General features: G+C 35.1%; 2 protein-coding genes across 18 annotated transcripts in view; one reads left to right on the forward strand and one right to left on the reverse strand.

Annotated features, from left to right (window-relative positions):
* LOC129913423 (annexin B9) overlaps positions 1-14,512 on the forward strand; it is a 206,492-nt gene that overhangs the window by 168,742 nt on the left and 23,238 nt on the right. The window lies entirely within an intron of this gene.
* The window catches only part of LOC129913417 (trithorax group protein osa), a 96,587-nt gene that overhangs the window by 14,493 nt on the left and 67,582 nt on the right, over positions 1-14,512 (reverse strand). For 4 of the 17 annotated variants that reach the window (XM_055992059.1, XM_055992058.1, XM_055992057.1 and 1 more), the window contains exons 5-12: positions 12,302-12,458; positions 11,866-12,240; positions 11,095-11,763; positions 10,858-11,021; positions 10,543-10,791; positions 7,900-8,118; positions 7,499-7,682; positions 6,617-6,742 (exon numbers count right to left, since the gene is read on the reverse strand). In XM_055992059.1, coding sequence (XP_055848034.1) covers positions 6,617-6,742; positions 7,499-7,682; positions 7,900-8,118; positions 10,543-10,791; positions 10,858-11,021; positions 11,095-11,763; positions 11,866-12,240; positions 12,302-12,458 — 2,143 coding nt within the window. The remainder of the gene's footprint in view (positions 1-6,616; positions 6,743-7,498; positions 7,683-7,899; positions 8,119-10,542; positions 10,792-10,857; positions 11,022-11,094; positions 11,764-11,865; positions 12,241-12,301; positions 12,459-14,512) is intronic. The other 13 variants (XM_055992068.1, XM_055992063.1, XM_055992064.1 and 10 more) reach the window with 13 other exon arrangements.

Below are 14,512 nucleotides of genomic sequence, written 5' to 3' on the forward strand. Positions count from 1 at the left end.
ATGGTTTCGCTGGTGCTCAGTTTCTTCTTGACAAATATTGCGGTTCCTCTGCGGTTCTCCGTTTTATCCTGACGATAGGTGTTAAATCCAAGGATATCGATATTGTTCTTCCTTGTTACGTTGGTTTCGCTAATTAGGGCAATGTCTGGATTGTGGTTCTTCATGAACAAGTGAAATGATGTCCTCTTTTCCAGGCTGTACAATGAATTGACATTGTACGTCAGTATGCGGAGCTTCTTTAATGGCATAAGGTAAATATGAAGGTGGCTAAGGCCGCGGACTTATCTCCCTCACTCAGTTGCCGATAATTTGTAGGAACGGCACTTCGGGCTTTCTGCATCACTGTGATAAGATTATCCCCAAAGAGGCGCTCAACCTCGTTGTTGAGGTTCATCGATGGTGGTGTTGATGTTGGGCCTGGTCTTGATGGCTTCGTTGGTCCTGTCTTGACAGGGAAGGTTTTAGCTGGGGTCCTTGTTTGCTGTTGTTGTGGCTGCTGCTGCGTCTGGCTTTTGGTGCTTGTTGGTTTTGCTGTTGTTGTTGCTGTCGTAGGTTTAACTCCTCGTGCTTTTTGGGCCATTGCTGCATAACTGATTGCTGGGCGGGTCAGCGCACAGGCTGATTTTGCAGTAAACTCTTGCTGAGCCTTTTTCTCCGCCTTCATGGTGTTTCTCTCTGTGAGCTTAGCCTTTAGTGTTGGGCATCCCTTAAAGCTCGCTGGATGTCCTTCCTTTTGGCAATTGGCGCACCAAACGTCCAATCCGGTGTTCTCTTTCCTTTTGCACTGGCCTGGTTCGTGTTCCTCCTTGCATTTGACGCACACGTACTGGCGCCCGCAGTTGGTGGCAGTGTGACCAAAGCGTTGGCAGTTGCGGCACTGCACGATGTCGTTCGACCTTAACCGCTCCCAATAAACCTTGTGGTTCATTATCAGGGTCTTGGAGAAAACTTCAGCGATGTCACAGTTTTTGTTGAGTTCGACAACAAAGTTATTGCACGGCTTTGCTTGCGCCTTCTTCGATTTAAACTCCGTGACTTTTATTACTGGAAGACCCTCAATCCTCAGTTCATCCTCCACTTCTATGGCTGCCAGTGTGAAATGAAGTCCCTTCAAGAGCAGTAGGTTCTTCCGGTCCTCACGGGGAGTAAAGGTGTTAAACTGAATCTTCCTAGCTTTTAAGAAGTTCTTAACATCTTCAAATGATTGGCGGTTTCCTGTAGAGATGATTGTCGTCTTAGTGTTTCGGTTTTTGAAGGTCACGTTGATCTTTTTTCCGTTGCAGAATCGCCTGATTTCTGCAATGTTGCCGGAAAAGCAGAAGATTGGCGGCATTCCTGTTGTCTTGTTGCTTGATGTTGGTTTCGTTGGCTGGGTTGAGTTGGTGATGATAGCCGTTGGTTGTTGCCCACTCGTTTGGGTTGCAGTTTTTGGTGCTAGCTGGCTTCCTGCTTGTGGTGGGGCAGTTATTGGTGACTCCGTTGGTGATGATGCCTTGCTGTCTATAATTTTAGTTGGTTTTTTAGCTCCCTTGGCATCTTTGGCTGGTTTTCGCGGTCTCTTCTGACCTGGCTGGGGGGATAAGCTGCCGTCCTCAGAACTAGAAGCAGAGTCACTGATGTCCTCTTCATCACTGACAATAACTTCCTCGCTGGCAGGCTGTTCTTCGTTGGCTGGCTTTTTATCACTTTCGTCGCTTGGCTCGCACTCCGTCTCCATGTTGTCATCTTCTTGGTTTCCCTTGTCTAGTTGTCCTTCTTTGTTTAATTGGATAAAACTTCCCAATGTCATATTTAATCTGGGACTATATTCAGGTCCCAGGTCATTAATGATTTTTTGGAGGAGTTTCTCCAGGGCAATAAATGCGGTGTCCGGATTAAAACGATCGGCCATTGTTTTAATTACTTTTAGGTATGTTTTATTGTTTAAGTTTATGACACTGCTTAACTGCACACACAATATTTTTAAAAAAACTTTCGCGCGCACATTAACCAGCAGCTTAACGGATTAGCTCTGTTAATTAAGATTATGTTTTATTACCACAGGGTAATAAAACGTAAGCCAATTTCCAGGTAATCCTCCGTTGGTAGAAAAAAAAGGTTTTCTGGGGATTAGGGTCGGTGGTTGTTTAATTTCAATATTTATCCGCGGCACGTCTGTGTGCGTCGAATGACTGACTGAAACTGATCCTATAAATACTCGTTTCATTCAAAATGCAATGGCGTAGTTTCAATTCGTTGTTGAAGTTAGTAATTTGAACTGAACTGAGTTCTTTTTTTTTTGCAAGTAAACCAAAGTAGTCATTTTCTTACAGCTCCCCCTGCAAACGCAGGTAAATTACCTGATTTGAGGAAATTTTGTAAAAACTTAAAATAACTATATACGCCGAAAAACAGGGGAATGAAAAGTAGAAAACTTCGGACTAAAACTATTTTCTCGGTATTTTGAAACCACTTTATTTGATAACTTTTATTTATTTCTTTATAGAATCTATTTTTTGTCTAAAATCAAAATTGGGTCTTAAAATAAAGCTTCATAAAAGAAAAAGAACATTAGATGTAGACCGACTTTACAGACGGTCTACGGACCATAAAATTATGAAAAATAAAAAAGAAAAACATATAAAAAATTTCAATTTTAAAAAATTTGTTATTTAAATATTTTTAATTTAAATGTTTTTATTTTATGAAATATTAAATTTTTAACAACTTTCTTTAGTTTTTTGTAATTTTAAATTATTGCGGCGCCTTTTAGAAACAACGTTCCATCATCGGGCGAATAGTTACTGAAAGACTAGTAAAAACAAGGATTTGCCATATTTTTGCATTCCATGGGGAAACAAACACAAATTGATTTAGTTTTAATTGAAAATCATTGAAAATCAATTCTGCAGGCCTTCTTTGCACTTATACTAATACTACCTACACATTCAAATATCAGTAAAATTTGTTTATACTATTAACAAAAAATGGAAGCAATTTTAATTTCATCTTTTTCTTCTGAAATTGAATCAAGTGGTTAAGACATTTTTTTTTTATTTTTGATGGAAATTTGACAGCTTCAACAGACTCATTACACAAAGTTACACAACTACAATGACAAAAGAAAAAAAATCAATCCTTCATGTTAAAATAAAATGCACGACTTGGTCGGACGTACTTGCTGTTGCAGTTCAAAACACTTTTATGTTAGTTTACTTGCAGATCTTAGGAGATGCCTCTATATAAATTTTAAAGAAATATTGTTGATGTTGGGAAGAGCCGACATTTAGGGCAAAATTTTGTTTGCAGTTTTATTGAAATTGCTTTGAATATGTATTACGTCTGCAAACTTTAATCAAAATCGTTAGAGCCGTTTTGGATTTATTTGGTATAACTTGAAATATTTGAATTTCAGAATTCTATAAAAATCATTAGTAACAATCATTAGTAACAAATTTGAAGATAATCCGTCCATGCGTTTAGGCTGTGGAAATGTGTACAGATGGACGCACAGATGCACGGACGGAATTTCGAGACCCACTTTTTCGGTATTCTCCAGCACGAAATCAATTCTTGCAAGTATAAATCAATCTCCCATGTTTAAAAAAAATCATTTTTGATGGAAATATGAACTTCCCCATGGAAACCTGTGCAGAGAAATAGCCCCCGCTGCAATAACCCCTACAGGGGTTATCTCCCAAACGAAAAGACTTTCTTTCCTTTCTAAAATGGCAATTGCAGCCGTGGGTCTTATAGCTTTTTCTTAATTTTTTCGAGTTTTAAGTAATCCACTTTATTTGATTGAAAACCAAAAAAAAAATGCAATGCATACGCCCCATAAACGTTGAGGAAGGTATTGGGGGCGCATGCTGCAAGACCCCTTGCTTGGGCACACTATAGGATTTGGGGTGGGTCCGAGGTGTAGGCAAATTTTCCTTCAAAATTTTAAAGTTTCTTGGATACCAAAAGAAACTTTGTACATACCCAACCTTGTCCCCACCCCAAATCCTATAATGAGCCCAAGCAGGGGGGTGACGGGGGCAGAATGCCCCTCCCCCATACCTTCCTCTACTTTTATATTCGTTATTGGTAGTGAAAGTGCTTATTACTCACATTCAGAGTGACAAAAACAACCTTAATGCTTTTTGAAGTAGGTGTTATTGCTTGAAAGAAAGCCTCCAGGGGATATTTCCTTTAGGGATAACAACTGCAGGGGTTACTGCCGCGGGTGTTATTGCACTGTACCAAATTTTTCAATAGTCATATAAACCTCAGTTTGAGCTTATTCCTAGGAATATCTATTTTTACATCGAGCTAGGCTAAGCGGATGGATGGATTTGCTTGAAACTTGGTACAGATTATTTTTGCGTAGTTTTCTAGACCCGTTTTTTTAGTTTTTTAGTATCTCCAACGCATGTTTCCCATATGCCGCTTTTGAGGTATTGCTTTTCTCGAAAACGGCTATAACGATTTCGATTAAATTTAGTGTACGTAATAGTTTAATTGATTCTAACAAAACTGTTAGAATCTTTTTTTAGTTTTTCTCAAAAAATTCGGAGAACGGAAATATGGCGGAAAAATTGATTAATTTTTTTTAATTTATTAATTTCATCAAAGCATAAGTCAGTTTTTTCAAAATTTAAGCCTGAACTATATATGTAGAAACACAGATTGAAAAAAGTACAAAAAGTATTCTAATTTTTCAAATAATACATGTTTTTAAATGTCACATCAATAAATTTGTTTTTGTAATTTTGTACTTTTGTTTACTTTTTATATTTTTTTTGCTTTTGTGTTTCGATGTAGTTCTAGCTTAACAGACATCATTTTGAAGTGTAAAATGTAAAAAAAAACTTTTAATGTTAAAAAAAGATTTTTTTAAATTTGATTTTTTAACTTTCGATTTCTTAATTTAAAAAAAATTTTCTCGACACTTAACAAAATCTTAAATTTCCAATAGATATTTAAGATAAAGATACTTTGAACTACAAGATTTTCTCTGATTTTATTTGTTTTATTGTTTCAATCCAACATACACGCTCTAGCTTTTTTCGCATCTAATGCAAATCATCTTGTATAATTTAACGGCTGGTGTCTAGATGAAGCTTGATGTCACACTTCTAAGTTTGCAATCAAGCATTACATGCTACATCCGCTGCAATATTACCCCCGATTTCAAAATAAAAAAACCGTCTTATTGCGGTAACTTAGTACTTAGCTGAGTAAACATTTTCACGGTAAACACAACAATTGATTGCTAAGGATAAACAAAAGTATTCGTTTGTAGTTTACAGAGAATTTTTTCTTGAAACATTTACATTTTTGACCCTCCAGCAACAAAGGATTAATAATAATAAATAAAAGTATTCGTTCGTTGTTGTTAACAGTTGACGTGTTTTATTGGTAACTGGTAACAGTACTTAGCTCAGTAAAATTTTGTAACGATTAACAAAGACAAATGATTGGTTAGGATAAACAAAAGTATTCGTTTGTGGTTTACAGAGAAATTTTTTTTCTAAACTTATGCCCCATTCACAATATTGCGAGACGACGAGACGAGAGCGAGACGTTTTTTCTGAACGTTTTCGATTTAAATAAAAATCGTTTTATAATCGTATGGAAATTCACAATACTGCGATTTTTTATTCTATAAAGTAAACAAAAATAAAAAAAATAAACAGTATTTACTGAGAATCGAACTCCGGGCGGAGAAGTTGGGAGGCAATCACCTTCTCATCTGAGCTAACTCGAATGTTTTAAATTGAGAAAACTTTTATTCATATGAACTGTCAAGAATATTTTTATATTAAAATTTCATTTTCGAAAAATCGTCGTCTCGTGCGTCCTTTTTCCAAATTTTCGGAATTTTAACGCAACGAGAATCGGAATATTGTGTATTGTTTCATATATTTTCATTATTTGGAATTTTTTAAAATCTCGCTCTCGTCTCGTCGTCTCGTAATATTGTGATTTGGGCATTATACATATTTGGCCCTTCAACAATAAGGATTATTAATAAATAAATAAAAGTAATCAATTGTTGTTGTTTACAGCATAAAATGTTTACTCAGTAAAATACTGAGTACCAATAAAACACGGCTAGTAAAAACTGTTTACCCAGATATATACTGAGTTACCACAAAACGGCTATTGTTCTCTCCCATTGCTATTTCACTTCGTATTTAAGTATGAATAAGATTTGAATGGTAAAATCTGAACCAAAAATAATTTCAATAAAAAATTAAAGAAAAATAACATATGTGTAAAAATTAGTTAAAAAATAACCTAAAAAAATAAGGCATGCAACGAAATAACTGTTTTGTAGATAGATGTCTTTAGAAAAATGAATGGCAAATCAAAAAACGAAATCAATTTATAGAAAAAAGCTTTGCACATTATTTACCAATATTACAACAAATAAAATTATATTAAAAACAAAAAAAAATATTTTGAAAGTAGGTACACAAATATTTGATTTTTGTTGTTGTTGCAAAAGTATATAAGAAAAAAATTTGTTCAATATATAAAAAAAAAAAAAATATTTTCGTATGTAGAGAGAGAGAAGAAGAGTAGTCTCATTTTTTTTTTTTTTTTGTAAACAAACAAACCAAAAAAATAAAAGTTTATTAATTAATACCTTGCGATCTAGACACCGGAGGATATGTACTACCCTGTTGATAAGGGGCACGAGGCTGTGCACCTACCGGGTCATCAAAAGGATTGCTGACACTAATATTATCACCAGCTGTTGCTTGAGTATTTCCTATTTATTACAATTGTAACATACAAACACACGAATTTTTGGTTTTATTAACTTAAATAGTAATAATGGAGAAAAACGAAAACTTAAACAACAAAATATAGTTTGCAATTAAAAAAAAAATAACTTAAGAAGAAAAGAAATAAAAACTACTTCTATTAAACTAACTGAACAACAATTCGACTTATTTTTATTTTTTTATTATAAAGATTTAAAAATAAACTCATTAGAATCAGAGAGCAAATAGTAAAGAAATTTGAATTCTTATTTTAATACAATTACTCTAACTATTTTCGTGTTTTCTTTTATTTTAATTTTTAACTCGCGTGCCAAAGGATTTCGTATTTCGTTCTTTTGCTGTTTTAAAAGTGAGATAGTAGTAGGTACATACTCGTATGTTATGAAAATATATAAAACAAATCAACATAAAAGCCAAAAATAATACTTTTAGAAATAAAGAAACAAACAAACAAAAAAAATGTCCATTCCTTTTTAAGAAAAAAAGGACAAACAACGATTAAAGTAACAGAAAACAATAAAAGGCAAATGAGGCGAAGTAGTTTTGATTAGTTTATATGAAAATGGAACTTTTTACACGTTCATAAAAATTAAAAAAAATATATAATGAATATGATTTGTCAAAACAAAATAAAAAAATAAATATTTATGTTTATATACAAAAATAAATAGTTATTATATTGCTTTTGTTTTTATTTTGAAATGAAAATAATGGGAGTTAAATGAAAAGCGTTTAGTCACCTGCATGAGGGGTTTGTGCGTTAGTTTGTGACGGTGGCCTTTGGATTTGAGCACCTGCATTGTAATCGGGCTGTGCTCCAGAAGGATAACCACTCGGATAACCCGGATAACTATCAATAGTTGTGTTCGCCGCCACCGGTGCCGGGAACGAGTCCTGGGAGTTCGAAGAGCCAGCTGTTGCAGAACCAGTTGTTCGTAATTTAAAATGTATGAATGAAAAATGAGATTTATGGCGAAAAGAAGAGGTAGAGAGAAAAAAAGAGAATGACAGAGAGAGAGAGAGAAAGAGAGGTGGGGGAGAGAAAAATAATGAAAATATATTTTAATGTTTCATCGTTATTCAGCTAATTTTTAAATAAATTTTATTTGATTTTTATTTAAATTTCAGTTTAAAAAAATTTACCTGGTGATGGAACTGATGCAGCTTTGGCAGATTTCTTTTTGGAACCAGCCTCGACTTGTTGTATTATTGGCAATGGATCAATGTCTCCCCGATCGAAATGACATTCAAATGCCAAAAGATTTTTGGTGTAGTGTTTTCGCAGAGTATAAGCTGCGCTACTACTCGCTCCGATTCCCAGAAGCCCAGCAATATCCTTCCATGTTTTGCTTTTTGTAACCTATTTTTATTTTTTTTTTTTTTGTATAATTTATAGGAAAAGAAAAAATCAAGGGTTAAACAAGTTCTCATTTTGAAAATATTAAAAAAAAAAACAACAAAAGCAAGCAATGTTGAAAAATCATCGAGATACAAACAAATTTGTTGCAACTTAATTTAAGTTTACAAAAAAATAAAAAAAAAAATAAAAATAACACAAATTTTAATTTTTTCAATAACAGCACAAATGGGACATTTAAAAAAATATTCTTATATATTCTATAAATGACACATAGGTATAATAATCAAATAATTTTTCCACACAACTACTACTTAGGGTTTTGGATGGGATCACTACGGGATGATAATAAAATGATGGATTTTTTTTTAAATTTTGAATGTCCTTAATGTAATGCAAATTTATTTTATTTTACTCCCTTTAATTTAACTACTGAAATGAATATAAAAGCAAAAAAAAATTTTGCCCAGGATAATCCGGAATTCTGCTTAGGATAATCTAGCAACACGTTATTTGGCACATTCTTGGAGGTGAGGTAGCGCGATAAGTTTGATTTTTTTTTATATTTCTTGTTCCGAGAGGAATTTGATGACAAATCGATGTAGGAACTAAGCAAATTACACTTGTGGCTAATTTTAAGAATAATTTGAAAAACCTGCAGAAATTGTTTTTCAGTATTTGTGGAAAGCTTGGGTCGTATTTTACGATGGGAACGTTGCTGAGCTTCAATCATTTTACTTTACATGCAATAAAAGTGTGTATTTAACTTTAAACATTCAGTTTAGAAAATGAGACTTTCTTTTGGTTCTTATAAGATTCTGTTGGGCACAGAAGCAAATGAAGAAAGTAGCAAAATTAATCTGTATTCGTTTGGAACCGATGGTATTCATTTGGAACTTGATCATTATCGAACAAAATTGTCCCATTTTGAGAACTATTGTTATGCCCCATATTGCATCACTCAGAGCTGACCCGCTCTACTTAAATATAGTTATAATGAAATAATGAATTACAGCAACTTTGTGTCACACTTAATGTGACGCAACGCTCAGTCAAGTCAAGCTCGGTCAAGCCAACTTCCAGAATGCAACTCAGCAGGTCAAAGCTGAGTAATGCATTTTGGAAGTTCATGAAGTTCCGGGTTGGTCTTTAGAACTCAAGTTGAGTTTGAAATTAACCATCAACCGCGACGGTCCTTTGTCTTTTTAATTTATTAATAACACTATGACTGATTTATCAATGTCAAGGAACTACCATTACCATCAGCCAGAGTTCAACAGACGCATTATAAAAATAAAACACCAGGATGTTCAAGGGGATATTCTATGATATTGTGACATGCAGTGTAATTTGAGAAAACGATACTTTTCTGAGAATTCGCTTTCAAACAAATTGAAAACTCCAGATTATTTATTCACAATATACAGCATTATACAAATAGAAGGGTTTAGAAGAATCGTCAAATCGAAGTAGAATGACCTAGACATAAATACAGAAGCTGCAGAACAGTTTTCTCTTCCTTATCTGTCTAACTTTTGCAGGATTTATTTTATTATTATATTAAACTCCGGTACCTTTAGTTCCGTTTAGTAATGGAATAGAATAGAACAGAACAGAATAGAATAGATTATATATATACATATAATCCATGAGAAAACCATAAATCTACATATGTTTCCATTCATAGAAGTCGGTTTTGTTTTTTTTTTTTGATAAAAATGATTATTTTTTGTTTAGTTTTACGCCTATCGTTAGACGAATCGATTTTAATAATATAGGAACAAGGCTTATGTTTTGTTTTACAATGCCTGACACTTAGATTTCAAATAATCAAGTAAATTAACTGGCTTAGTATGGAAACCAATTGAGTGACACATTTCAACCTGCGATAAGAGATGGCAAAATCCCTAATAAAAGGTTTATTTAAGAGAAAAGTAAATGATCACAAGTTAAGACATTGTGAAAGAAAATTATTATTAGAATTCAATTTTGCAATATTTTCATATAAAAGTTATGTGTATACGTAGTTTATTTCAAAAAGCTGGTTACAGAAAAAAAAAAACACTAAACGAATTTAGAAAAATTAAATGAAGAAAGATTTGCAGTGCTCACAGCACATAATTATCTTATGCTCTGAAATTAATTTTTAAATTGTTTTGCATCACAATAAGAACAAATTGAAAAAAAAAAAATGAAAAAAATTTAAAAAAAAGAAGTAAAAATGCAGCCCAAAAAGTTGAAATAGCATGCTTTTGAAAATTTGATTATAAAATAATTTGGTAATGATTTTTTAAAAATATTAATTTAGCTGATTCGAAAGGTTGTTTGTATTTTTTTATTGGTTGGTGGTGTTTGCTTTTTTTTAAATTTTGTTTGATTTGGCTAGTTTGATTCTAAAAAAGTTAGTAAAAGGAATTACTACGGCACCTTGCATACCTCGACGAATCCTCCTCGTTCTTTTACATAAATATATAACCTATATAAATCTAAAGGCTGCTTTGAAATGGTCGGACATGCCGTTATTGGTGTTCGTCGTTCCTCCATAAAGCTAAGCAATTTATCAAGCCAGCCTCGACGATCTGGGTTCTCATCCATGTCGTAGAGCTTGCACAAACTATCGGATTTCTTTGTTGATGTCCGGTAAGTTTCTTGAGGAACGTGGCTATTGAAAACCTGCTGTTTTAAGAACAAAATTAATAATTGTAATTTTTTTTTGAAAATGTTTATAAAAATTTTACTTACCGGACTAGCGGGTGTTCGTGACCAATTTGGTGGCGAATTCATTTCAAAATCCTCATTGTGAGGATGACCACCGGGCGATGTGCTTGGTGGCGCTAAATGACTTTGGCTGTATGGATCATTTTTCCGTGATTTCGGTGTTGTACATTGAGGATCTTCACCAGATGCTTTATCGAGAGAAATAGAAAAATTTAATTTCGTTAACATCAAACTTGCAAAAGTAAGAATAAATTAATTTACCTGCTGAAGCGTTTGACAGTGTACTTTGTTGGCTGGCCTCATCCAACGGAGTGCCATCGGGACCCGTTGTCACAACGGAGGTCACTGGATGCGTGCTGGCCGCCGCGGAACCCGATGATGTAATGCCATTATCTTGAGAAATTACACCATGATCCGGTGTCGAGCTACCATCGGTGGGTACTTGTGCCGATGGTGGTCCACCTTGTTGTAGGCCCGATGTTGGTGGTCCCATATTCGTTGGACCGTGTGGCGGGCCCATGTGATGGGGTGGACCCATTGGCAAATGCATACTACCCGCCGGCCCATTGCCGTAACCTTGAGGCGGAGTTGGACTAGAGCCTCCCACGTAGCTGCCCTTATGTTGCAGGTGCTGCTTCAGGTAGTTGAGAGGTCGCGGAGAGCCAACGACGTTCGCTTGTGGAGGTGGTGGTGGTGTACCCTTGCCTTGCACATGATTGCCCATCATACCTGCATGACTTTGTGGCGATGGTGGTACCCAATTCTGCTGATATGGCGGGAACTGCGTGTGCTGACTGCCACTGTGGTTGGGCAAAGGTCGGCCTGGATATTGATTTGGTCCAGGTGGCATAGTGTTGGCAGATGACGGTTGATTTGTGGATGGTGTTGGTGCATAGCTGCTTGGATATTGTGGACGAGGCGGGTAATTTCCTATGAAATAAAAAAAAAATTTTATAATAAACTATAGAAATAAAATATATATTACTACTACATTATGTTTTGTTGTTTAATTTTATTATATCAATGAACTACCTTGGGAATATTGTTGCGGTTGTGGCGGCGGTGGATATGGAGGCATATTTTGTGGGGCTGAGCCGGGGCTTTGCCCTGAACCCGGTCCCATTTTATAGCCATGCATATGAGAAAGTGGTGGAGGTTGTGATTGATAGCTACCTTGCGCTGACATACTGTTCACAGATTGATTTGGGGGAGTTTGTTGCTGTGACGCTGGCGATTGTTGAGAATTTCCAGACGACACCGGAGGCAGCCCTGGTGGCTGAGATTGCTGTTGAATGCCGGCAATTGATGCACTACTGCCATGGGACATATGACTCGCAGTTGTTGGTGGCATTTGCTGGCCCGGCTGAGATTGATTACTCGATGGACGCGAAATAGGCAAATTTTGCACTAATATTTGAGTTTTTTTTCGTTAGTATTATAAATTTAATTATTTTTTTGTATTACTTACCAACAGCAGGAGACATTGATCTTGAGCCTGATGAACCAGTTGGTGAAGGGGTAGGTCGCATCACTTGTTGGGGTGTTGGTGTACCAGGAGGGCCGGAGCCCAAGCCACTGACACCTCCACCACTTGAACTATCGTTGCTATTTTGACCAATAAGTTCCTGAAAAAAATAAATAAAATAAAATAATTGTAATAATAATCTTAAGAACTTGAATACAATAACATTTTAAGAAAAAAATTTGTGAAGAGTAAAATATAACTGTCCTATTTGGTCGAAAATTGTTGTGAATGACAATTGATGAGGGAAACAATGTACCCTTTGGACAACTCTTCAAACAAACTCTCAACTATGGTAGAAAATCAACTAATGTTTCAATCTAGAATTATGATGAGCCTCCAATCGAACGTTTATGGCTAACCTTTTATGACTTATTTGGCTCGCCTTCAGTTTTTTTAATGGTTATATCAAGAATAATTATATGAAAGTGTTTGTAAGCCTTTATTTCCTTCTTCAGCTATAGAAATAGAATTTTAAACCATAAGGCAACATATCTTTCCCGCCAAATCATCGTTTTCAGCACATGTATCAGAGACTTATTTTGTGCACAATGTCATTCAACAGGTTGCAATAAGAACGATCACCGTCGTTTATGTTCAACATTATCAAATACACACTAAGACCAAAAATCACCAAACTGGAACTTATCAACGATAGTTAGTTTCTACGCTTACATTGTAGGTATGCATATTGGAGAATACATGGACACGAAAAATTGCAGATAAGTAGGTACTCAAATGTATTCTCTCTTGAATAAAAAATAAAAAAAATAATCAAAACAACGAATTGATAAAATAAACCTGTGCCGGTCTTTTGTTGTTTAGTTTTTCGAGCACATTGTTTTATTTTTGAATAAAATGTAACGAAACCAGTTATGATGAAAGTGAATTGAAAAAAAAAGAATGCGATAAGAAATAAAAAGAAACTCAAATTGATATAAAAAAAAAAACAACTGACTTGACCTTATTACGCAAAGTTAAAGCCTTGGGCAAACGTCAGCAATATGATATTAAACTACCACCTATGTATGTGTCGTTCCAGGATGAGTTGAACTGGAAAACGTGAATCGAATACAAAATTTAAGTTGGTGACTGGATATGCCACACAAACAATACATGTCGAACCCTATAACCGCATCTTCCAGCAGTGTTACACCTTTAACTGCCAAATACCCCTACCATTCTTACGGCTCGCGTACACCAAATCCGTCATCGGCCGATGTATGTTCGGGCGTTGTAGGCCGAACTCGGCCGATAGAACCAAGCACATAGAAAGAAAAGAGAGTGCGTACACCACTGAAAGCGACATCGTACGTTGACGTACGATGACGCCCGATAATAACCGATCAACCGGCATAATCCGAACTTGTTTGGATTTTTCGTCCGTTGTCGGATTGATTTATACAGAGATATTGCTAAAAGCCTTTTCTTTGCAAAAATTGGCGGTATAAACTTTGAAAAATATTAATTTCTTCAAAATATTCCATTGAAAACAATTTTTATATGCACTTCAAGTTTCACAAAGTCAGACTACAGACCGGCAGCGCCGTCCTAGATCGGAAGCAGTGTATGCAGACGATCGTCCGAGAAAGTCGTCCGAGTAGTTCCGACCCGATGTCGGCCGATAATTCGGTTTTAGTGTACGCGAACGGTTATACTACTTGGCAGCAAGCAATTCACTTAAGTTACAATATCAACTTGCTGCTGAATATACACATATGTATGTAGTACAAGTAGGTACTGAACTATTATCGAATTTCTCTCTTCATCGTTTTAAATGGGAAAATGACTTTTTAATCCGCCTGATGGTGTCCCGTGTTTCAGGTTTGAAGATAACTCAAATGGAATCAAAAAGAGGAAACTCATGTACTTTTATTTTATAGTTGTTTTTGTTGTTTGATACAGCATCCACCTTGATAGAAAGGTTTTACTTTCAACAAAGTACAGAGGATTAAGTCCATTTTATAGAACTCATAAGAATAAATACTCGAAAAGCAAAAGTTCGACGATAGAGGATGCAAAAATTATGAAGAGAAAAATAACGAATTTCAACAATCTTCCTGACTATAAACTAAGGGTTGACTAGAAAGCTGCCTAGAGCTGAGGAAAAGGATTTTGTTAGTTTTTTTTAGTTCCATGACAGGGTTGGAAGAATCA

Source organism: Episyrphus balteatus, chromosome 3 (genome assembly GCF_945859705.1).
Source record: "Episyrphus balteatus chromosome 3, idEpiBalt1.1, whole genome shotgun sequence".
In the NCBI taxonomy this organism is placed as follows: Eukaryota; Metazoa; Arthropoda; class Insecta; order Diptera; family Syrphidae; genus Episyrphus; species Episyrphus balteatus.